The 25098-nt window shown below is 41.0% G+C and overlaps 2 protein-coding genes across 5 annotated transcripts in view; one reads left to right on the plus strand and one right to left on the minus strand.

Annotated features, from left to right (window-relative positions):
* Window positions 1–10726, plus strand: part of ACOT9 (acyl-CoA thioesterase 9) — a 21426-nt gene extending 10700 nt beyond the window's left edge. For 3 of the 4 annotated variants that reach the window (XM_009321129.1, XM_009321131.1, XM_009321130.1), the window contains 10 exons: window positions 158–241; window positions 834–937; window positions 2054–2127; window positions 4152–4219; window positions 5172–5283; window positions 6443–6533; window positions 7026–7111; window positions 7927–8014; window positions 8202–8352; window positions 8597–10726. In XM_009321129.1, the coding sequence (XP_009319404.1) occupies window positions 158–241; window positions 834–937; window positions 2054–2127; window positions 4152–4219; window positions 5172–5283; window positions 6443–6533; window positions 7026–7111; window positions 7927–8014; window positions 8202–8352; window positions 8597–8655 (917 nt within the window). In that variant the 3' untranslated portion in view covers window positions 8656–10726. The remainder of the gene's footprint in view (window positions 1–157; window positions 242–833; window positions 938–2053; window positions 2128–4151; window positions 4220–5171; window positions 5284–6442; window positions 6534–7025; window positions 7112–7926; window positions 8015–8201; window positions 8353–8596) is intronic. The other variant, XM_009321132.1, reaches the window with a different exon arrangement.
* A 6200-nt stretch (window positions 10727–16926) lies between these two features.
* PRDX4 (peroxiredoxin 4) overlaps window positions 16927–25098 on the minus strand; it is a 91488-nt gene continuing 83316 nt past the window's right edge. The window contains exons 4-9 of the mRNA XM_009321154.1: window positions 22920–23037; window positions 21797–21913; window positions 21096–21218; window positions 20321–20451; window positions 18626–18660; window positions 16927–17051 (exon numbers count right to left, since the gene is read on the minus strand). Of these exons, the coding sequence (XP_009319429.1) occupies window positions 17001–17051; window positions 18626–18660; window positions 20321–20451; window positions 21096–21218; window positions 21797–21913; window positions 22920–23037 (575 nt within the window). The 3' untranslated portion in view covers window positions 16927–17000. The remainder of the gene's footprint in view (window positions 17052–18625; window positions 18661–20320; window positions 20452–21095; window positions 21219–21796; window positions 21914–22919; window positions 23038–25098) is intronic.

Below are 25098 nucleotides of genomic sequence, written 5' to 3' on the forward strand. Positions count from 1 at the left end.
GAGTTACGTACATGAAAATGTGGAAGTCATGCACTCCTACAGCATGATACTTTAGTTTGTGTTTTGCAGCTACTTCTCATGCTTCACAAAGATGGCTTTGATCTGCTCCACTGAAGTTTTTGTTAAAGAGCTGACTCCGGTTTCGGTCTCTCCACAGTTCTTATTTGCTACACTCACACCAAGCAGGAAATGCAGCCAAGGTCTCCCTTATCAATAGTTACAGCTCTGGTGGATAAAATCAGTAAGTGGCAATTTGGTCAGTAGAAATGGTTTCATCTGTTTGTCTTACTCTTTCAGCAGCTACTGCCTTCCCATGGTTGTTACTGAGGATACCTTCTTCCCTCTCCTGTTTAGTTCACTTCATCTTGTTTTGGCTTTGAACTCTGAGTGCTGTGGCTTTTGTTGAAGGGAGGAGAGAAGAGGGTTTTGTAGATGCTTTTCAACATTTCATATTTCCCTTCAACTTTCACGCTTCCTGTACTGCTGTGTTTGGTTTTATTTTGGCACGTGAGTTTCTTAGCTTCGTTATTGAACAGTGTTTGTTCTGGTGGAGTTGGACCTTGCCTGTGTGACGTGTTCTGCTGAACACCTCCGTGGGTCTGCCATCCGTCTGCCACCCGTATGCCTTCTTCCTCCTTCTGTTCTGGCTTTACAAGTCTGATAAGGCAGAAACTGCAGGCTAGCAGTGTGGTCCCTTACAACAACTGTCTTTTCTGTGTTGTCTTTGCGTGTGTTGCCACTTGCAGGACACAAAAAGGTCTTAGAGAATCCAGTCTTTCTATTATTAGATGTGAGTGATCTGTCTCCAGTAACCTCTAATGTTTGTCTTGTAGATTTGTGCAAAAGGATTATATATCCAGACTGTGACATCAAATTCACAGGCAGTGTTTCTTGGGTTGGGAGGACCTCAATGGAAGTGAAGATGCACATGCTGCAGGTTAGTTCCTGTGACTTCTCTCCATCTTATGACAAGCATGAGGTGCTTCAGGGGGAATTCTGGATGATGACGTTAGCAATCTAAGTTATATTTTCTAGAATAACTGTTTTTGAAGGGCTTGAGACAGCCCTAGTGTTTCAAGACCAAGATGACTTCCAATAGTCTGTTGCTAATCTTTCTTTCAAGACATGCATTTTTCTTAACCAGCATTTTGTAATTAAACTGCAATGCAGTATTCCTACAGAAAAAATAGGTGGCTGTGCTCTGCGCATTCCTAAATAAGTTTCACCCTCCTTTTGAAAAACTTTATTTTCTTTATACTTTTGCATTTTATAGATTTATAAATTTTAATGTTGGTATTCAGATTCAGTATTAAATTGTATCCCTTGTGTTCATCTTATCTACTGTGTAGCATAATTTTTGTAATAAGTTATTAAATACTAAATAATAGAAAATAAATTAAATGAAGGGTGTAACTAGGCTACACTGTGCAGGAAGCAAAAGGAATATTAATAATTCAGTTAAAAATCCTTAACATTTCTATCGAATGTTTACTGTCAATTCATTAGTTAACTGAAACGTTAATTCGGTTATTTAATTATTTAGAGTAACAAAGATATGCTATAAACACTGAAGTGGTATTAGTGGCTATAATTCAGATAAACAGGTAAGTATTTTTTTTATTCAGTTGGTCTCCTTAAGTAAAGTCTCTGATGTAGAAGATAATGTTACACCTTTGTCTGAACTCCTCGCAGTGCTGGCAATTAGTGGCAATTTGATATTGACAAAAAAACGTTGTATTGGCATTTCTCAGAATAAAGGGTAAGTGGGTCCTTTTACAATGCCTGTGCTGATTTCCTCCCCTCCCACCTGAAAGTAGTAGTTAAGAAGCATTCCCTGCTTAATGTTTACATTGCAGAATTCCTGAAGCTAGAGTTTTAATTTGTGTTATTTCCTTCTCTTCGACCTGTTGTGAGAGATCTTGGAAGGGATGATGGAACGCGAAAGCAAACGACATTAGCAGTGTGACGGCATAGTTGATGTCAACTGAATAGCCTGCTAAGCACGTTTACAATTTTAGAGTTTAAAAATATAATTGTTTCCTCTCTCTCTTAGCTACATGATGGTGATTACAGCCCTGTGTTAGATGCAACCTTTGTCATGGTGGCCCGGGATCCAGAGAATAAACGGTAATTTGTAGGACAGGAAAATAGTTTGCAGACTCCTGCTGTGGTGAAAATAGCAAACACGGCAGCTTGCTATGTGTGTGTAGAAGCCATATAGCGTAGGTGTTAAATAAATGACATAGTCAATGTTTTCTGCTGGCAAGTTTTACTTTCCTGCGGCAAGCTTCAGAGCACTGGTTTCAGCAGTCAGATGATACCGGGAATTGCTGTTAGTCTTGGGATCTGACCCTTTTCTTTAACGGATTTTCCCTGTGTTTGAATGACTGGCCTGATGAACACAGAAGTGAATGAGTCTGCTAGAAACCCACTGGCATTGTAGTACTTGTTAGAATTAATTGCCTTCTTGCCATAAAAACGGAAAAGATTGAGTTTCGACAGTTAAATAGTCTTTGAGTGAACAATGTCATTAATTCCCTAATAGACACATGGAAGTGTCATCAGAATAACTCAGCCTAAAACTTGGTTATGTAAGTAACATGGAACTGATAAGTATTCCCACAGAACTTAAAAAAAAAAAAACCCAACTCTTATTTTTCTGGTTTTACTCTCTGTAATTCCTCAGTTGTTAAACTAACAGGCTGCTCAGTTTCAGTTTTGGTTTGACTCCAGCACCAGAAAAATCCGTTGTATTTCTTGCCTCTTTCTTGTATAGCCTGCAAAAGTAATAAACAATTTTCTGTTTCTAACTAGTTTAAATAATTGCCTGCATTTAATGAAGGGGTTTTGCTTGACTTAATTATTTAGTCCTGATAATGTTAGAAGTAGTTATTAGGTTGGTTTCCTTCAGATTTATGAGATTTTTTTAGAACCCATTAACATACTAAACACTTAAAAACCCCTTGTATTTATGGTTCCCATTTTAAGGACTTATTTTGCAAAAGAATTACATCAAATCTGATGTAATTGTACACTGGCAGATTGACTGAGGACAAGCCTACATGGACTTGTGCAGATAGATACAAACTTCAGTGGCTGTTCTTCAGGCCAGCTGGCCAGAAGCCAGCTGTGTTTCAGAAGCATTCCGTCCATATAAGGAAGGTATTTATTCTATGTGAGGTAAAAAGCTTTCAGAGTGGTGCAGGGTATGTTAGGTTGGTTATAGTGCCACAGAAACATGGTTGTGTGGCTTTTGGACCATAGCAAACTTGCATCTCAGCAGCCTGGGGCTCGGACAGGAGAGCTGATGTAGATGTGTCCTGAGCTGAGGAGGGGGAGAATGAGTTGGTGCGTCTCCAAAATCCAGAGCTTTAGCAAACCAGGAAAGAGCAGTTTGTTCCAAGCGAAAAGGTCCTCTCTGCATGCCTCTTGTCACCAGCCCAAGTAAAGGCTTGGGGTAGAGGTGAACTGTTCAGCAAAAATAATAATTGGAAAAATAATAATTGGAAATTACAGGGAAGAATGGCTCTGGAAAATAAGCATTTGCCTTGCCTTGTGAAAAGAAATAATTAAATGTTCTGTAATTAGGTTAAACTTATTTGTGCAGTAAAATAAACACAAATTTGTACTCAAGGCAGCCTCATATCATCTTCTTTGATAAGTAGTACATGTGGTAAACAGCTTTTGGCTGTTGATAAGGCTGTCATGGGAACGTGTAGATTATAAGAACACTTGCTAGCTACGGCACTGTGCTCTTTCTATTCCAGGAGGAATGATACCGTTCAGTTTTTGTGTGTCTCTTTTAGACTATCCTAGATCATCACATCTTCATTTGCTGAGTTTCTAAGCAGCTTTCTACTCCCATAAACTTCATTATAATCTGTGGGTACAGTTTTAGCTCTTTAAGAAGCATAGACTTTAAGAAGCATTGCTTGCTCTTTCTCAGTTATACTGGATAGTGGTTGGATCACGTAACTGCTTCTTCAGAGTTAAAGCTAATATGATATTCTCTTGGCAGCTGCCACGTAACCTGAAGTGTATGTCTTTTCATCTTGTAATGTGTATGTAAGCAAACATGGAAGACTGTTATAACGTATTCACGGGACAAATTCTTATAATGTTTGTAACTTAAAAAAAATTCCTGTCCATAGGCCAGCGTTCGTTAATCCAGTCGTTCCTGAGACGCCTGAGGAAGAAGAAATCTTCAAGCAAGGGGAATGTATGTCATACTTCCTGGTAGTATGCACATCTGCCTCAGGTTCAACTTAGTAGCTGGAAGGAAGTAGACTTCAGAAGTTCAGCTGTTTAGAAATGCTCCTAATTTGTTTAAAATCAGGTTTACGTTCCGTCTCGTGTGTCAGTAGTATAAGAGAGTTTAAAAGCCTGCTGTCACATTCTTGGAAATGCTTTGGCTAAACTGACAGATAAGGGCACTCCTGATGTGCTCTGCACCCCGCCTAGACTTCTCTGTTTCCAGGGTGCTCCCTCCACTTCAGACCTGAGTGCAGCACAGGCTTTCCTAATGCTCTGGCTGATTGATTGCCCCCATGGTGGCTCTGCTGCGTGCATCACAGCTCCTTACCTGTCTGGGTGCCCATGTTCCTTTTGGAAAGAAACTCGGAAAAAGAAGGGGGGAGAGCAGGGGAAGGAGCGTGTAGCTCTGTCTTCTTTTGTTTCAAGCTGGAGTTTTAAAGCAGAGAATTAGGGAAACATTAAAGACTGAATAAACTGAACAGAAGATCTTTTAAGCTAAAATTTCAATCATTGTGGCCTATGGTAATGAGCTCTATCGTAAATTTGCATTCTTGTACCATTGGCAAAACCTGAAGAAGATTGTTTGTTCTGTAGGGTTTCTTGTTTGATATGTTTTCTGTACTTTCAGGGGAGTACTTAAGTTTTCTGTAGGAGTGGTGGGTGAGTATCATAGTATACGTATAAAAGGTCTTCACCACATTGGTGAGGTAACAGTGAACTTCTGCCTTATTTTTCCTTTGATGCAGTCAATTCTGAAATCCAAATTTCTGTTTGAATCTGTGGGATTGTGAAGTTACAGCTTTTAACTTACAGGGGGGAAAAGAAAAAAGGAGACAGCTGATTCCAGGTTAAAATCTTCAGAGCCAAGCCAAATTTTTCTTTGAACTCTAATATGATTTTTTTTTTTTAATGTTTAGTGAACAAGCTGAAGAGGGTTGATTTCAGCACTGCTTCCTTACTGAAAATGGCTCCCACTGCAGAAGAAAGAAACATTGTTCATGACATATTCCTTAATACGTTGGACACAAGGCAAGAAGGGGAGGGGTGGAGGAGAGCTGAAGTCTTATGAGAGAGAGAAGTAATGTGCCTTTTGAGTGGGTGCTTGTAAGAGGGTAGTCTGGAATAAATGCACACATTTTGTTTTCCCATTTCACCATTTAAATTCTGTGGCATTTTATTTGAAACACAGGTAATGTGTGTAAAAACACTTTAATGTGACATATGCATCTCTTAAAAGAGTCTTCCGTCGTTAAGGAGTGTTAGCTATGCCAAGGTGGTGATAGTGGCAGTGTAAGCACAAAGAGCTTCTGAGCAAGCTGTTAGGAGTAATCTTGAGGAAAAAGGTTGATGATGTTTAACCAAATAAGGGAATGGAAGGGTTTTGCAGCTGTGTGACTTGCACAATCTAAGAGTTTTCTGCCATGATGTCTAGGAAAAAACTGAGGGCAGGAATTGGCCATATTTTGACCAGGTAACCTTGCAATGTGTTTTAAATATAATACCTGACAGCATTATTTGAGGGAGACTGTTGTTGGCGTACTTCTCTTATACTTGAGATTTGTGTGAAATTGTCCGGTGCCAATGGTGATAGAACAATGCCTAATGACGTTAGTGCAGTGTTGTATTTGTGGATAATTTATAATTTCTTTAACTTACTAACATTATACAATTGTTATTTTCAAAGCTGTTTACCAAAGTGCGACATGCTTTTCCTTAAAATTAGCAGATGTATTTTGTACACATTCTGTCTGGATTTGAAAACCTCAAACCGTCTGCATGTTTGATGTTGAATTACTCTGTTAGCTCATCGTGTGCTTTTAATTCATATTATGACTTAAAAAACAGAGTAAGGCTATTCTGACAAAGTGTGTGCTTTGTGGTTGTGATTCATCTTTTCTTTCATGTACCTTTCTCAAGCTTGTTCATTCACATAAGCTTGAACATTAGCAGAAGTTTTTGGAAGATCAGGAGCGTAGGCTTATTGCAGTAACAAATCAAAGTACCACTTTAGATAAGGCTTCAAGGTCAGTTGGAACAGCTTTTAGTGATAGCATTTCTGGGTTTTGGGGATTTTTTGGTGGTGGTGGTTTTTTTTTTTTTTAGTGTGTGTCTGCATTTGCTATTTGTGCATTTTTGACTTGCTGAATTCTGCTAATGTGGGCTGTAAAGTTTATTGTCTCTTCCAAAGGACAGTAAGTTTCCGGAGTCGTAAATTGCCACCCAATTCAGTGTGGATGGAAGATGCAAAGCTAAAAGGCCTACAGATTTGCCATCCTCAGGTATTTTGAAAAATATTAATGAATTACAGAAACAGTTACTTATGAATTGTCTTGTAAGACTAGTCAATCCATTATTTTGTTTCAGTTCTGCAGTCCTTGCAATGTGTTTAGATCTCAGTTTCTTTTGCCATTTTCCTATTATCTGTATGAATTGCCGTTTCAAAATAGAAGATTTTAAATTACTTTGTTTTCTTACCAGACTATTCATTTTGTGTAAAGAAATTCCTTTGCAAAGTGTTTAAGTTGGGCTTCTGGTTGCTGACGCAATTTTTAGTTTTTATCTTCTGTTGTCCAATGAGTCGGATGAGCTCCTATTAAGTAAAGTTGCTTCAGCCATTTGGACTTTTGCATATATATTTCAGTAGTGCTTTTTCCAGCATTCAGATGCTGGAAGTTCTGTTAAAAACTGTGAACTGAACTGCAGACTTCAACACAATGCTTTGAAAAGACTATGTGTAATGTAGCAGTTTGATTTTTTGTTTCTACATACAGGAGCGGAACATCTTCAATAGGATCTTTGGGGGTTTTCTCATGAGAAAGGCATTTGAACTGGGATGGGCAACTGCTTGCAGCTATGGGTGAGCTGAAGACCTGCAATATTTATATAATCCAGAGCACTGTGCCCATATATATATGTCGGGAAGCCACGCTAACCAACCTAATGACAATCTGAGTAGAAAAGACCTAGGTGTCTAGTAGAATCTTGCACTATTAGTGCACAGCACTACGTTCCTTAGAGCATCTGTTGTATTTACGAAGAAATTTGCATCTTGCTCCTTGGAGCTGGGTTTTTAAGCATTACATGTCAAGATAGAAAACACATCCTTTTTCTGTTTTCTTTTATCTTGCCAAGCTATTGAGATTGACTTTTGAAGATACGTTTTCTTTCTAACCATATAAAATAGACATTCTATCAAATCAATATTACATCTTTTCATTCCGTACACAAGAGGAATGGTTTCTGAACAACTTCTGGTAACTGCTTGTGCTTAGAAAATGTGACTGAGGTCATCACCCAGCAAAGATCTATGCGTAAGTTTAATGGAGCATGCACAGCCTGATAGAAAGTGAAGTATTTTATGTCAGTGTTTGGAAAACTGAGGCCTAAGCAATGATGGCATGAAGATTGCCTAGCAAGTGTAAGTCATAAGATACAATAATGATGCAATAATGTATCCTTAGAGAACGTGTATTTTTATGCGTGTGAGAGGTTTCCTCCAGTTATTTTTGTCTTGGGTGATGACATAATTCTTTAGCACTTCCTGTGGCCTGTGTTTAAGAGAGAGATCTATTTTCTAGTAACGCTTCATTAAAGGGCTGACAATGAAATATTTTAAATTTCTCCAAACACCCTTGTTATTCTTGAGAAGAAATTTCTCTTTTTCTTGCTCAGGGGTTCCAGACCTTTTATCGTATCCGTTGACGATATCATGTTTCAGAGGCCAGTTGAGGTTGGATCCTTATTACTGCTTTCTGGACAGGTAGGAGTTGATTTCTTGTTGAAAAGGAGAAAAACTTATCTTTGTTGTAGTCACTGTTAATCACTGGTAATGAACAGTGCATTATGCGAGCGTGTGACTTTTCTTGTTAAACAGTGCAATGAAGTCTGTTACAGTTTTTCAACGCCAGTGATAAATTATGAACTATAACTCTTACCTTAATGTGTAGGTCTGTTACACAGAAAAAAACTACATCCAGGTTCGAGTACACAGTGAGGTTTATGATGCAGATACCAGGGAGCACCAGACAACCAATATCTTCCATTTTACATTTATATCAGAAAATGAGGTCCCACGGGTTGTCCCCAAAACTTACGGAGGCAAGTATCCAATTAATGCATTGTCATCATAACTCTGTAGACAAGATGGCTTTGGTTGGAACGTTGGTCATTTTAGTAGGTGAACTATTGGCATTTGAAGAATTTAACAGGATTTCATGGCAAACCACATTTATTTTATGCTTTGGCTGTGTGGATTGCTTCTTAATCTTACCGTTCTGTGTAGTTGCCCAGTATTGATACTAAGTTACTAACGTGGTTCTCTCTTTTCTCCACCTTATTTCAGAATCCATGTTGTATTTAGATGGGAAGCGACACTTTGCTGCAGTCATGAGAGAAATCTGACACGCACTGAATGCTGCGTCAGCAGCGTAGCAGCACGCTGTCTTGGAAAGAGTTGTCACCAGACATGGCTAACAGACAGGTGCTTGCAATACTAAAAAGCACCCACCCCAAAACAAAACAAAACCCCAGACCAAACCCAGACCCCGCAACAAAAAATACGTTATTAGTGCTATTTATGTATTTGCATGTATTTGGATTTTTTGTTCTCTGCTACTAGGATTTGTTGAAATCTACTTTTACATGCTGATGCTAGGAAAAAAGGCTGAAAAAATACAGTCTTAAGCTTTAGATCGCTTCTCTCTGTCTGCTTTGAGAGATCTCATTACGACCTTTGCTGTCTTGTCACCATCTGCCTTCTTTCCCTTAGTAGCTCTCCTTTGTGTTTCCCTGATAAGGGATAGAAGTTCTACCAGAAAAATATGTGCAATAAGTAGATACACACAGACGAAGCCATTTGACCTACATTCTTGTGTAAATTAGGTTTAGGGTCTTATTTTTTTTTTTAATGAGGACACATGCATCTGGGCAGCAGCATAAGCTCAGAAGTTACTAGGGTGTGCACAACGTAAAGCAGGTGTTTCCCATCAGCTGGGATTTTACAGGGTTGTTGCAGCTCCTGTTGTGGATGGTTTCATGTTCCCTTGGCAGGAAACTGATTATTGCAATGAGATGAGGTGGCCAGATGGTCTCTTCTGGCATTCTGTTTGCGTACAGCCAGTCCTTGCCAGCCTCTTCTGATTTTTTTTTTTTTTTTTTAAGATATAGCTGTAAGTGAGTTCCTTAATGAATTATTTCTCATGGCCTGTAGAGTAGAGATCTGATTGGTGAGATCGAGTGGGACTGGGAAATGGCGTTTTAGAGCAGAACGTTTTGGTTTGTTAGGGCGTGGGAGCAGGAAAGGTAAAATGCTGCCAAAATGGTAATGGTTATGTTTGATGCTGGACTTAGGGGTCTAGAGAATCTGTCTTGACCAGCTCCCAAGTCAGCTGCTGAATGGTGGGAGGATTTTTATCCCACTGGGGGGTGGTACAGCTAGAGCACAGTCTCCTCAGCTGGATTATTTCTCTGGTTCCTTGGTAAGGCTGTAATGAAATGAGTATTGCACAGCTTTAAAGGTTGTCAAATTTACCTGTAAAGGACAGAGTAATTCCCCACCACGGAGGGGACACCAAGGTGGACATAACTATGGCATATAAGTAACAGGAAGAAAGTACTTGATACTGAAGTGCTTCTGATGTAGTGGAGAAAGTTTTAATAGTCTCCGATATCGGGCAGATAAAGCCCAACATCCTGAAATTAGGAAGGTGAGCGGATGGGAGGCATCAGCTTTTAGCAGTGAGGATGATTAGTCACAGGCACAAAATTGGACCTCTGATACCTTCAAATCAAGACTGATACCCTGTCTGATCAAGACACCCAAAGAGGAGTAGTTGGGCCCAATGGTAGGTTAAATGGATGAAATATGATGTCTTATATGATACACGAGAATAGACTCCAGCTTCCCTGCTAGGTTTAAAATCTTTTGAAATCAGGAAGCAGCAAGTAGAAATGATGTGATTCGGCACAGTTGCATGAAACAAGTTGATAAAATAAAGCAGCACGTCGAAATTTTATTTCTGAGTAAGAGAGTTTGAGAAATTCACAATGAGGACCAGGTTCCTTTGGTGCTAGGATAGCATGAAGTCCGTGGCTCCTGACAGCTGACTGCTGTTCATGTCAGGAGAGCGAGCATTGTAATAACCAGCACGTTACACACCAGCCTTTCCTTTCTAGGATTTGGCTGCCTGTATTTCTAAGTTAGATCGCTTTCCAGTGGAGGCACAGGGGTGTTGCCTGATCCGGATCAGATTGATGCGTGGCAGTGACACTAAGCTCTTGGTTCCTTACATAGAGTTTCTCTCTTCAGCCACGCTTCAGTGCTGATTCAGCTGTATGATGTTATAATCTTTTTCTTTAATGGTTATGACACTGTGGATATGTATTGTATTTTCTGTTTTTCTCCTTTTTAAAACTCCTTAGAAACTGAATATACTTGACTGACCACACAAATAAAGAACTGAAATTCTGTCCCAGCTCCTTCCCCCCTCGCTGCACGGATCACTATTGGCTATTAAAAAATCAGTAAGAAGGCAGGAAGTGGAGGGATCTATTTCAGAACTATGTATTACTCCTGACTACCTGCAGGTTTTTATCATTGACCCGGTGGTCCTACCTGGGCCACTTTTGTATAACATTAGTAAGTTAAGGGGGTACCAAGTTCTTCCTCTACTGCCTTTTCAGCTGTATTTAAGTTGAATTTATCATAACTTCTAAATTCAGCCTTCGGGAAGGGATTGGAGAGCAGAAAAAGAGGTAATAGAGTAGGGAGCAAAGTGTGACATCAAAACCTCTGGACACAGCGAAGAAAATGAATCCCACAAATGAAGATGCTTAGAAGAAATGGTGTGTTTTCAAAGTTCATAACTTAATCATGTACCGCAATCACAGTAGTTATAGAAATGTACGTACAGTCATACAGAATGTGTGTGTGTATATATATACATATGTAACAATATAAAACATATATAGTAATAAAGAGAAAGACACAGAATATGTGCTCGCATATTTTTTTACTCGGAGAAGGTAACTCCAAATTGTCGCCCTCTCTGATAATAGGCTAAATGTATCTTCGTTCAAGATATATGCACGTCGCTGTGTACCTTTGTGTGCGAGATAAAATTGTTCTCAGATCTCAGACTCAGAATTAAAATATTTTAACATAGTAATTAATGTTGAGTTTATATTGCAACTTAATGACCAACCTGTCACTGCTGTAAGTGACTAACCATTACCGCACAAGCCTAAAGGTGTTGGTAGAAAGTCCTTTTATTTATAGCGAACCTATCTCTGTAATTGGCAGTGGCTCTGTAGTGGGAAGTAAATGTTTCTGTGCCCATCGCATCTTGGAGTACAGCGAGGAGGAGAAAGTCTGTGGCAGCTGGATTGCCTCCCCTAACCCTCTCGGTAGTTACTAGTGATATAAAAGGAGATTTCTGTGGGACGGGCTGAGCTCAGTGCCTGAAAAAGCGCTTTCTTTTAAATGTTTTTATTTTTCTGTGTTTAAAAAAAAAAAAATTACTCAAACTTACTGTAACAGCTTCTGGTAGCCCTTCTTAAATATGCACGATTCCTTTGCAGCCATGTCGTGGTGTACAGCATCCTGGGAAGAAGCTTGCTGGAGCTGGTACAGCATGGGCCACTGAGTGAGGGTACAGTTCAGAAACGTGCTCTAAACTTTCTGCGTGCTTAATTGGTTTTACTGCACGTTCAGTCCAGCCTTTGTCCGGTGACGGGTTTGTTTGATTGCTGGTCCTCCTCTGAATGCGTTTTTAACTAGGTGTGGGAGAGATTATTTCTTCACGGGCTAGGCACTAGCTAACAGGAAAACAAAAGGGTAAATATTCAGCTTTCGTGAAAGAGAAACTGGAGACTGCTTTTGTGGAAGGTGTAGTTGGATGACGATACCTGCATAGAAAATACACTGGAGCACTTGCCCTGACAGGAGGGGATCCTTGTCCCTGCAGGCCTCCTATCCACGAGGCTGCAGGCGCTTCTGGGCATTGGCTGCTCCTTACTCTTGTCTTCTGTTACCTAGCAGAAATGGGAGGCTTCTGGAGGAGGGGAGCGTGGCTCTGGGGGACTGGTGCTTGGGGCACTCAGAAAGGCCAGTGGTAGGGGTTCTGGTCCCTGCTCACAGCGTCGCTTCTTTACTTTACCTGGTAACTGTTCAGCAGAAAATTCAGGTGCAGTCCCGCAGCAGGGGCCAGTCCCCCGGGTCCTTTGTGTTGGCCAGGCTGGTGGGGAGCCTACGAGGGGGTCATCTCCAGAATTAAATGCTGCTAAAAGCGAGTTTCTTCTTCCAGGCGTCGCAAGTAGGCTAGTGCCTGGGCTCTGCACCGCAGGAGAGGCAGGGCTGGCTGCCTTGGGAGGCAGAACTTTTTCAGAGCATCCGGGGGCGGTGGGGCAGCATCTGCGGGTGTTGTTCAGTGAGGTAGGCTTGCTGGAGTACCCGTCCCAAAGGCGGTGATGGTGGGGTTGTCACGGAAGTTCCTACCGCAGCTAAATCTTTTCTGCTTGGAGAGTTGGCTTGCACCTGCAGACCTCACTGGTGTATAAAGTTTCTCTTTAACCGTTGAGATAGCGGTCAAGGCGAGTGAGAGGCTTGCCTGAAACAGCAGTGGAAGTTGAAGGCAGAGCGTCTCATTCCTAGTTATTACTTGCTTTGCAGGAACTCTTTGCTTTTTCTGTTGAAAAGACAAGTTCACAGTGGCAGTTCTGTGCATCTGCGTTTCATGCACTTCCAAGAGAGGCCCATGAATACATCCCAGGGTTTGGGAAGCAGAGCTGTGTGAGATTTAATTCTTCCCCTATTTCAAACCTCAGGTGAAGAGTACTGGAAGAACAGACCACTGTGTCGTTCGTTCGGTTCCTGTTTTGTGAGAGACCATTGCAGGTGGCACTGCCCAGTCTACCTGAATTCCTCTGAGGTTGCCATGATGTGGATCACCGTTTTCAAACCGGCAGCTGGAAATCAGGTTCTTAGACTCTGCGCCAACATTTGAAAGGGTCATATTTCAAGCAGTGCTAAGGATGTCCATCGCAATGTGGACTTCAGTGAAGTTTGCTGGTGGATCTTCCTCCTTTCAGAAGATGATGTCACTTTTTATTTGTTGCCTAAAAAATAATTAGGATTTTAATTTTTGTCCTGCTTGTGCTTATCTGAAGATTTTGCTCCTACACCTGTGCATAAGACGTTTCCAGGTATGCCAACAAGGCCATGGCAATCCCTAATCCAAGCACTAGGCAAGAATTAGTGACGTGCATGTGGAAGAGGAGTGGGTTTCTGTACTGCCTCAGCACTTCTTTGTCACTAAGGAGTCGGAATCAACTTCAGCTGTTTAATTGAAGCTGCCTATATTTTATCTTCGTCAACTGCAAACCATACGTGATACTAAAGTACTCCAGTGTTGCTTAGTCTCCCAGTAACTGTCCTTCAGCTCAGACATATTTTATATGTACTTAATATAAGAGGCAGACTTTGAGACCAGAGCTAGGCAGCAGTCTGTTAATCAAAACACAGAAGGGCAAAGCAAACCTTTTAAATCCTTTGCCTGCTGGATAACCCTATCTGAGATACTGGTACTACTAGACTCTGATTTTGAAATTAATTTTTTCTTGATGGTTTTGCTGGAAGATCTCAAACCCTCCACATGCTGATTATATAATAGAAAGAATTAAACAGCCACGTGGGCCTCTGAAATAGCTATCACAGCACCATCCTTAAAGTTGCGTTATCAATTCATTGCTATTTCACTGCGTTTATCAGGTGTATATATAGTATGTGTACGAAGGTCAGAGAGCATGATTCTTCTAGGAAACATCCGTTCAGAATAGGGCCTTGTACTTTCAAGAGCTTTATTTGCTCTGTTCATGTATCGTTAGTTTCTAGTCCTGCTTTCTGTCACTCCTTCCTCGACTTCTCCCTGCAGCCGGGGGAACAACCAGCCAGGGAAGCTGTAGGGCTGCTCATCAGGCTGTTGTATGATGGAGGGTAGTACAAAAATCAGCTGATGACATTAAATGGTACACGTTATCCCAAGGCATGCTGAAAACAAGTTCTCGATAGTAGAGCAAGAGGACGGCAGTAGCTTTAGTAGGTAGCGATAAGCCAGATCCTCAGCTTGCCATTTGTCTTGCACATCTGCAAACCCTTATGATCCCAAACCCACAGACTTCGGTGTTTCTCCCTCCTCGCCCCCCGCCGAGTTTCCGATGTTACTCTTCTATTCAGGGATCTCATCTTCTGTCCTTCGGTTTCCCTTTTTCCTGGAGGCGGTGTGTAACTGAGGATCTGCCTTTGTCTCCTGCCCCCCCCCAATCTCTCACTTCTCCCCCTCAAACACCAGCACTTTTGCATTTTTTTGCCCAGTCTTTTCCTTCCAGCATATCCGAATCTCTGTGAAACACTATTCTCTCTTTCCATAGAAATAATCTTTCATTTCAAATATGTAATGTGACATAGCGACTCAGGTCTTTGCTTAAGGACTATTTCCCTAAGACTTTTTATTCCTATTGAATTGCTTTTAAAAAGAAGTAATTCCTTAGCCCGTTCCTTACCACATGTGTTTAGAAGGCTGGGGCCTTCAAATTTGGCACGGCTACACTGCTGTGGACCTAAATCTGCAATGTTCAAAGTGTGCAGATGGCCTCAGTTTTCTTCGGTCAGTAAGTGTTGCAGTCCTGTTTTCTTTTCTCGGCTCAGCTTTCGACATCTGCTTTTGTTTGATGCTGTTGCTGCTGTATGTGCTACAGCGATACAACCTGTGGTTTTGTTGCTGCAACTCGCTACTCGCCTGGCTCCGCCTGGAGCCGTGGGCTGGATGGAGCGTGTTCAACGCGCGGGTGATAACTCATCTCTGTCTTTATCATTTGCTGGCTTAGTGCCACAGAGGTTTTTGCTGCTGGGAGAGCTTTAGGTGTGAAGGAGAGCGACCCGGCTGGAGAGGCAGGCAAAGCCGCTGCAGAAGAGGGCACAAGCACTATTTCTAAGGCAGACACGAGTGTTAGGTTTGGTTTGTGCCTCGGGCTGCTTATGAATATCCATGTAATAGCTGGGCCTGCATTCGTCACGCTGCGGTTGCTTGGAGTTACTTGAATGTTCTCTGTGTTGATGATGTTTTTGGTGTTTCAGGGTTGATACAGGCTGTAAACAAGATGCCGAGTGAAATTCAAGCGGCTGATTTGCAGCCTAGTAATGTGAGAAACCGCCTCTCTACATGCTGCCCTCTGGTCTGAGATCACGTGGGCTGGAGCAGCACATTGCCAGCCTTTGGCGCTTGGCGTCGGTCCCGCTGTGCCTCCATTACCCTCTGGATGGGATCAGGAGCTCCTCCTTTCCCCAGGCCTCGCAGGGATGGGGCAGGAGGGGGGCTGGGGCTCGGTGGAGCTCTGCTTGCTCCGGCCACGGTTCCCTCTGCCCTAGGCACGCACTTAGGTGTTACTTCTATCAGAGCTGAAGCAAAAGTCAAGCAGGCGCTTCTGCTCTCTGTCTGCAGTGACTAATCCGGAGAGCCGCTCGATACTTACCAAAGTCTACAAAATCAGGTAACTTTACAGTCAGAATGCAACTGCCGGTCTAGTTCTGCAGAACTGTACTGAAGCGTCTGGGTATAGGGAAGGGAATGGTATGGTCTGGTGGGGGAAGGGGAAGCAAGTTCTCACGAGCGTGGGATCCAACCAAGAGTAATAACCTAGCGGTGCTGGACTGGAGCAGGGAGGAAGCCTTCTCTGTGGCCTTTTCAAGGATGACCCTGGTGAAGGGCTGACACTGACTTTAGGTGCCATTTTTCCAGTTGCACAGACTCCAGAACACCACGTTAAAAAGAGGGAAAGGTGGAAAGGAGCAAGAGAAGACATTCTTAAGCAAGAGATCTCCAGCGCACACAAGTCTTACATGGAGATGTTCTTTTTTCCCCTTGAAAGAAGAAATTCATGTACGTGAGCCACAAGAGTTTCTGATGGTCACCAGATATGTCAACACCAATCTTGGGAAAGACCGCAATGACTCCCTTAAAACTAGGAGCCACGGTTAACGAGTGGATCAGCACAGGACACTAACAACTATGTACCTCTGTTAACAGTGTAGGGCCAGGGAAAAATTCGGACTGTGTGAAATGTTATTGACCTTATCAGCACACACACTAGAAATACAAGTGTGGAAAAAATTACTGGTTCAGCTCTTGAACCACATGAACTGGCAGAGCTGTATTTTTTTCAGTGCAGTTGTACTGATTTGCGTAGCGTAGGATGTGTTATTAGTAGTTTAAAAATGTTTTCCAGCTTTGGACAGACTGGAAATTTAAATCAGCATCTGTAACTTCATTTCTGGCTTTTGGGTTAGCTGCTATTGCCTCTGGACTACAGACTAATGTACTGTAACCAGGTGGCTCTTTTCTAGCTGTAGCTCCTAGAATGTGACCAAGCAGACAAGACTTTCGCAGAAATTAAGTAATCTATCAATAGCAAAAGTCATGAATCTAAGCCCGAGATGCTAGGAGAAGCAGATTTTGGGAGAACCAAGCATCTAAACAAGACTTACAGGGAGAACGTGTTTCACGAGAATATTCTCTGATAACTAATGAGGTACCCATGCTTCACACAGGTTAGACTCCTGTTTAAGCAACAAGACCTTTAATGGTCTGCTGCAGTTACATATTGGTCAAACTCATGAAAGTAACAAAATTAACTAAATTTTATTGGCAAAAATCCAGTTGGATGTGACCTATGTAATTCAACAGAAGCGAGCCTCAGTTTAGTTTATCAAAATACTTCAGTTTTCCAGCTGGATCTGGAATTATCTGTGCAAGAAAGAAAATGAAAATGTTAGTCTAAAAACAAAGCCACGCAAACACAACAAACTATAAAACCAGAACAGCATAGTATTTCACAATACGATGCTAAGGCCAACCCCCAAGCAACACTGAAGCGTAATTTATCAGTTGACTTGATACTAGATTGCTGTTTACCTCTAAAGGTACCTAACAGCAATAAGCAGAAAGATTTAACTAACTGGGGGAAGAGAGAGTGCAGCCTACCAAAGGAAGAATTTTGACAGTTGGGAGCACATACTTCTATGTTGTTTGCCCCAAACCCGAGATACTTTAATAAATTAACGCCTGTAATCCAGAGTCTTAGAATTTACTTACAGTTCTTCCCTTGGCCACCACACTCTCATGGCTTCCTCTGGTTTGATCTAATTAAATCAAACACATTTAGAAGGCACGGCTACATCTTCGAGAATGTCTTTTGGAACTACTCTGCTATTTAAATTATCTGCATCTTTTGCACGGAGGATAAAGAGAATGCTTATGTATGGTTTTAGATCTTTAAATTGGCAGCATTGGAGCTGTTAATCTCAGCATTGTAAGACTGTTTTTTAGAAAATATGTTAATGTCGTATTATTTAGGTAATCCATGGTTACGGAGGGCAGAACGTTTCAGTGCCAAAATATGTCTGTTAGGCCAGCCTCTTTCATTTTACAGTCTTAATATCCAGCTTCCCCCACTAAGACAGTCTTCTGCTAGCTGGAGAGGGGTGACTGCTAGCCTCAAGTCATCCTGGGAAGTTTTCACATCCAGCAAAGAAACATGGTTTAACATTCCACTGTTTTTACTATCAATTAAAATGCTCGCTACTCTGCTTAGAGGCTGCTGGGACCTGCTTTTTGTCGAGACAGCTCTTAAACAACAATGCTCTGTCATCACCAGATGGTTCAGAAGAAAGCCACATGCTCAAATAAATGACAGTGATCTCATCTGAACTAGGCGGCTCAGACCTCTAGTGAAAGTTTCATTATTCTGCTGAGGCTTGGTCCAAGCCCAGAGAACACAAAGGAGTTCAGTGGGTGTTAATCCCAACCCTAGCTCTTCTGCTTGTAGTCACATGTAGGCGAGTAGTAACAAAGGAGGAAGAGCTACTGCGCAGCAAAGCAGTGCTCTCTGCTGGAGTTCTGATAGTGGCACACGGGCTCTGTCAGATACTGCGGCAGCCGGGGAACCTGGGATCCACAGTAAGACGCGACAGGGCAAAGAATTTATATGGACAAATAACAGAAGATAGGACAAACTCAACAGTTTCCAACTTCCTCTCAGCAGGTGTTAACAGGAAAAGAAGTTTTTGATCACAAACTCATTGCCGCTCAAGAGAGTTTTGTTCATACACAGGGAATTTGAAACAACCGGAACATGTCTAGTGTGAGGGAAACGAGCTCCTCATGAAATCAGTAGTAATCCAAAAGCTGTAACTGTAATAATGTGAGTTTACTCATATCGTCTCGTTGAAAGTTGCGAAGACTTTGGATGTGGCTTTAGTGGAAATGATGACTGAGTGTTTTCTAGTAGTACATGCCTTTAAATATAAACGGTGACTTACTGTTTCACTGCCAGGTTTCCAACCAGCAGGGCAAACTGGGAAAAAAAAAAAAGAGACAAAGTTAGTAATAGTATTTTTACACACACTTACTTTTGTGGACTTAACATTCTCTTTCTGAACTTGGAAGTAAAACAGCACACAAGTGTCACATGTAAATATCTGCAACTATTAAATACGCAGTTTTCTATATACGTGGGATGGTGTCGTTTATACCCGATACCACCTACCACTTCTGTTAACTGGAAACTGCGTATCTCTGGATGGGTGTCTATGCCTTGGTTTAATTCTCGTGCCCTTCTAGACAAAGTACTGGCAAAGCAGTATCTGAGAATGAACACCTATTCTAGTAGAAACAAAAGTTTCATGATAAAATTTAGGTGAGCACACAGAGACCTACCTTTCTTTCTTTAAAACCAATGCTAGGGGGAATTTTTTAGCAAAGAAATCAGTTCAGAGATTCCACAAGAGACTGAGTGATTTTATTTGAAGCCTTGCTCAGGAGTCCAGGGATTATAGCATGCGGTTAGCATGCAGCGTGGCTGAGAGCCCTGTGACCACCTGTACAGCTGCACATTCTGGAGTGAAGCTCTTACATGCTCAGAGCTCTCCCTCTGAGGCTTTAGCCCAATGAGGTGTGCCATATTACGCTGCTTTAAGGCATACTCTCAGGCAAAATACCACAAATGCAATCAGGAATTGTGGAGAACTTTTTTTCCTGTTCTGTGCAAAGAATCCAAGAAGGCGTCTAGGGAGGCTCTCCTCAGCATTCATGCAAAAGCTGGTGAGATTCCACGTACAGCTGGAAAAAAACCGTGGTACTCTGGAAACACACTGCAGATCAATATTCCATAAGACAGCTTTGTAACTAAGTAAGAGAGGTTAAATTTCTGTAGTCAAATGTGCGTAGCCTAAGTATCAGCATTTATCTTTTTAAATCTGTACAGCGGAGCGTAATAATGACTTGTACCTTCAGATAAAGGTACTTTCAAATGCCAGGTGAAATTGAGTTGAAATGGAAGTTAAGCTGCTGAACATGTGTATTAATATTTAAACAAATCTTTAGAACAACGAATGTGTTTATTTAAACACGTTAGTTAAAGAAATGTGAAAAGTTCACCCTGTGCTTGAACTGGGGGTTATGAATTCTTGAGACAAAGTAATGATCTGAAGCCAGTGAAAGCTTCTTTGTCAGGGGAAGATGATCACATTGCACTTGCAAAGAAAACACGAGTAATGGCGGTCTAACTTTCACAGTATCACCATGTGCCTTGACATAAAGCACTCTCAATTACTTGTCACAGATCCTCAGTGAATGACACAGGACAAGGATGGCCTGCATCTCAATTATTTTAGTATGCCAAAATGTACTGAAATATTGGGCCCGATTCTTCATGGCCTCATATTTTGTACAGATTCATGCTTGTGACAGGTGGCACACAATGCCTTAATTCAGACTAAGGAATGCTTTGTGCTCTTGATTCTCACGGGTGTGAAGCAAAATGTGAATTACTACACTAGAAACAACCTATGGAGGTGCCAGGACCGCAGACTCTTGTAGCAGGGCAATCAAACCACTTCACTCACTGCATGAGGCTAGTCTCTAATGCTGCTGAGCACCTTCCTTCCAAAAAGCTACAAATACAGCTTCCAGTCTAAGTAAAACAATCTTCAACATGAAAGTATTTAAAAGAGCACCTTCTCCGTGTTTGTCCGTGTATTGGAATGCTTGTACTAAACGAAGCGTTTCATCCACCGATCTCCCAACAGGAAGGTCATTCATCGTGATCTGTCGAAGGATTCTCTTATCATCAATAATGAAAAGGCCTCTGTGAAAACATTTTTTTGTGCGTGTTAGGAAACAGAACTAATTACAGGGTTGTGTTTACACACTATTTTATGTCTGTTGGGTGGGAAGAATTTGATCTCTGCAAACACCATACAATACCCACCACCTTAGAATACTACCAACCTACTATTCTTTACCTGGGGTATCAGATGACACAAGCTGATGGCAAGTTAAAACCAAAAAAGGATAGTTCTTTGCAGAACATAAAACTAAGCTTTGGCAGGCCTCTGCCAGGGGATGTTGCAGATGCTATGACGTTACAGGGATCCCAAAAGCAACTAATCAAGTTTATGAAAGATGTCTCTCTTGAGGCCATTGGTTACCCTTAGACTCGACTCCACTTGGACTTGGGAGTTCCCTGAGTAACTGCAATTCTGGGGCATTCTGCGTGGTTGCCCTGCCCTAGGTATCTGCTGATGGCTGCTGTTAAACAGGATATTAACCTCCACCCCGTTCTGACTCATTATGGCTAATTTTTTGTGTTCCTCAATATATATTTTGTCTCTCAGCATGAATTCCCAAGTAAAAACTGGTCTCAAAGAAAAATTTCAAATGCTTCTTTAGATATAAAGTAGTTAAGTACTACTCCAGCAGAACAAAATGAACTGTAACAAAGTGAAATACCTAAGTGTATGCCCTTGGTCTTCCAGATATACACCATAATCCTTTGAAATTTGGTGTGTCAAATCTGAAAGAAGCGGAATCTTCATAGGTCCAAGTCCCCCTTGTTTTCGAGGAGTATTAATCCTTTGAAAGAAATGAGATACAGATGTATTTCTCACAAAGATTTATATTCTCTACACAAAGTTAAAAGTCACACGCCAGAACAGTACACACAGAAGGATTTAGTGCAAGTGACGTTTTTCTTGTTCTGCAACACACGGGAGATGAATACTATTTATGGCTCGAGCAAAAGTTCAGTAGATCTTTTGCAGTTTTTTGGCCACAACTATTAATAGTGACCTCTTTCTTATCAGTCATATTCGCTTTATACCAATGTGCTCATGAACTGGGACAGTGTAACGCGTTTACAGATACTTGCATCCTTATCTCTTTTTTTCTTTTGTATTTGAAATATTTTTTGGGCTGAGACATGGTATATTTCAAGCAGTATATATTAAACAAGCTTCAAAGATAAAGGTACTTTCACACACTAGGGTTAAAAATTTTTACCACTGAAAAATATTTTAAACATCTGGATCAATAGTATCATGCTTTTACACATTATGATATACCTTTGTAGGCTACAAATCTGGGGATGCAGTTCTTCAGCTAAGATGGACCCATGAATATTTTTTAGCAAAAGACAAGGATCAGATACATACCATGCTAAGTGAGTGAACTTTGAGTCCACAGAACATGCTACTACTTCGGTATTTATTGCTCTGAATTCTTCAATTCTGTCACTGAAGGCGATTATCTCAGTTGGACATACAAATGTACTAGATAATTTAAAACAAGATAGAGACAAAATTTCAGGAGACATCCAGTAAATTCTGTTTAACTTAAAATGGTGGATTTATCATAAATGATTTCAGCTTTTACTTATTTTTTATTGCTTCTTCAAGTATTTAACCAAAATGCTGCCTGACAAATCTCCCAGCCTCAGACTCTAGCTTAGCTACAAATGGTTTATTACTGAAGAAGATTATAAACCTACAGTTAGCTGACAATTGGGATACAAGTGTTTTTACAATTACTTTCTTTTAGACTTTATGAATATTAAATGGCTGCATTTAAGCACAACATGCCAAGTTTTTTCAGAGGAACATACTAGAATTTCTTGTTACCCTGCATGTCTGCAAATTTTAACTATTTTTACTTGAACTTTTTCCACTACAGAAGAAACAAAGTGATAAAGATCAATTTCTAGGGCCTCGAAGCTCAGGGCCAAAAGCCATGTTCTTTCCTGTATAATGTTAAGGTAGTGATGCATCTCTGTCCTCTTCATTTTGTGGAAAAGAATGGGATTGTCTGGTAGAAAGCTGAGGTGTTTACACTCAACCAGTGAAGTTACTGCATTCTAAATAAAGGAGGGTAATGTTAGATGTTCTTAGGACGTTATGGGAAGAACTTAAAGGGAAAACGCCATCTCTTAATGTCCTACATACACTCTGGAAAATATAGATGGGATGGTGTATTCTGTTTGCAGCAGCATCATACAGAACGTAAAGGTTGCCTGACTGGGTACTACAGACTGAAAGTTACTTTTTTGTGTGGAGATACAAATCAGTAGACATGCTTATTAGGACAAAGATTGTGTTACAATTTTACCAAGCATGATAAAAACACAAATGCAAAGAATATATTTTCTTCTGTCGCTCCTTTCTTCTCCCCCAAACCGTGACCAAACAAAAAAACAAGACCTCAAAAAAGAGAAAAATTAATGAATTACAAGTCTAGCGTAGCTGCACGCGGTCTTGGTATGCCTACAGGGGTCTTACTTACAAGTCAAGAGGATAGAAGAAGAAGACAAGGTATTTTCCTTCATAATCTGTTAATTTCAGCTCTTTAAACTCTCCATTAATGACTGCTGTTCCTTCCCAGTAAGGTGCTGGCTTGGAGACTGAAATACAAAGAACGTTCAATTAAAAGTCAGAATACAAAGCACGTGTTCAAACAAAGCTGTTCACTAGCTAGCTTGTGTGCAAGGACAACTGTTCTTCCTTCGGCTTGAAAAACAACCTGCTGCACACAGTTACAAAATGAAACTTTCTTACCACTTTCAAAAGCTCACAGCTGGCAGAGGTTACAGGATGATGAAGAAATGTAGGTTTCAGTACACAAGGAAAGTCAATAATTTGACCAACTTGTGCTTATACATCAGCCCTTTGAATCACTGGTAATCGAGGCCACACAAACCTTATCTGGGCACATTGAACAGACCACGTGTGCACTACCAGCTCATGGCAGAACATCTGTTAGACTGAAGGGGAAGCTGTTTAGGACCGCAGGAACCCTCCCTATTTTATTATGAACAGCTGTTGTGAATCGGAAGCGTAAAGATGGTTCAAATTCATATTGTTACTTTTTAGCCATAAAAATCTACTTGGAATTCAAGTCCACAAAAAAATACAAGCTACGACATGTTTAGAGACAAATGCCTAAAAATGCAGTGTATATTTATTAAATTACAACTCCTGAACAAACTGTAACTTGAAGATAGTTGTGTTTTAAAAATAATCCAATTAAAATGCATGAAATGTATTTATTATTCCTATCAAAAGGGATTAACCTTGAAATTAAAATACTAAAAGTGATTCTGCCAGGTACTATTTTCATAGTAATGTGAATTCTGAGCCAAAGGGTAAGTATGCTGGAGATAGAAGGTGATCTGAATACACTTGTGATGTCAAGGACATGGACCCCCAGGAACTTGGGGAAATGCTGCCAAGATAAATATGTAGAATCTTAATTATTATCTGAACGATGGCCGCGTTGTTGATCTCTCCTTTTCTTAGAACAACCCAGAGCTGTAGAATATAGTTGGTGAGGATCTGCAACGAGGACTGCAAAAAATGCCCCAAATCATCAGACACATCGTGCCCCTGAGTGGGAGGGCAGTCTGCTTTGATTTCACTTGATATAACCCACAAGGGACGCAGCAATACAAGTACAGAGAGTCAGTAGGTATGACTGATGATTTCAGTTTACATTTTTTGAAGAAATGCTCTTCTTCCTCTCAAGTCTTCTGCAGCATTCTTTCTGACCAGATTTCAAGCTCCAGACTTTTAACTTTTTTTCGTTGAGTCTTTCTGGGTATGGGACTGTTTTCAAGTGAGAGCAAGGATTAATCTTCAAGTTATTTTGAGCTGTCCACAATGTTTCAAATGTTGCTCTTTACAAAATAGTGACACCCCTAATCTAATCTCTTTGCAGCAAAACCTTCAACTGACCTTCAGATTACTAGGGAGAAGGAGAAGAAATTAAGTAAGATATGTTGTATCTTGACCCATTTTAAAATGAAGGTGATATTTTTGGTTTAAAAATACTTGTCTAAAATGCTGTAATAACTTACATTACAAAGGGAGGAAAACCCAAACAAAATTGGTTACACATATCTTGACTGGTTTTCCATTTTTCTCATAGCATCGGTTTGCAAATGTTTCTAATGGAAGTTATGCCCTGGCTTGGTAGAGAAAAAGGATTTTAAAGCTGTAAATTCTCACAGCGAAGATCGTTTCTACGTGACTTCTCTCCGATGTCTGTTCTGCAGAACGGGACTTTTGGAGAGCATCGGACCACTTGGAACAGGTGCCCCTGAACATCTCACTGCGACTCAGGTAAAGATGTTTGCACCTAGGTCTGCCATGAAGTATTTAAATCACAAGGGAGCACAGGCACAAAAGCAAGTGACAAAGCAAGCCCAGTAATAACCCGTAAACATTACGAGCGGCGACTGTTCAGTATTTCTAACCACAGCCTGAGCACGAAACACTTCTGTATATTGTTCAAAGAGTCTCCCTTAACTCGTTTGCTATTTCTGGAACCACAGACCTTGCTGAATGTCTGTGAAACGTTAAACTCGCTGCCAATCTACCACGATGAAAATGTGGGTCTGGAGGGGACGGCGGGCCTTCCCTCCGTCCGCCCCGAGTCCTCCCCGGGAGGCCGTACGCACGCTGCT

The sequence above is a fragment of the Pygoscelis adeliae genome, unplaced genomic scaffold, assembly GCF_000699105.1.
Source record: "Pygoscelis adeliae isolate BGI_AS28 unplaced genomic scaffold, ASM69910v1 Scaffold53, whole genome shotgun sequence".
Classification (NCBI taxonomy): domain Eukaryota; kingdom Metazoa; phylum Chordata; class Aves; order Sphenisciformes; family Spheniscidae; genus Pygoscelis; species Pygoscelis adeliae.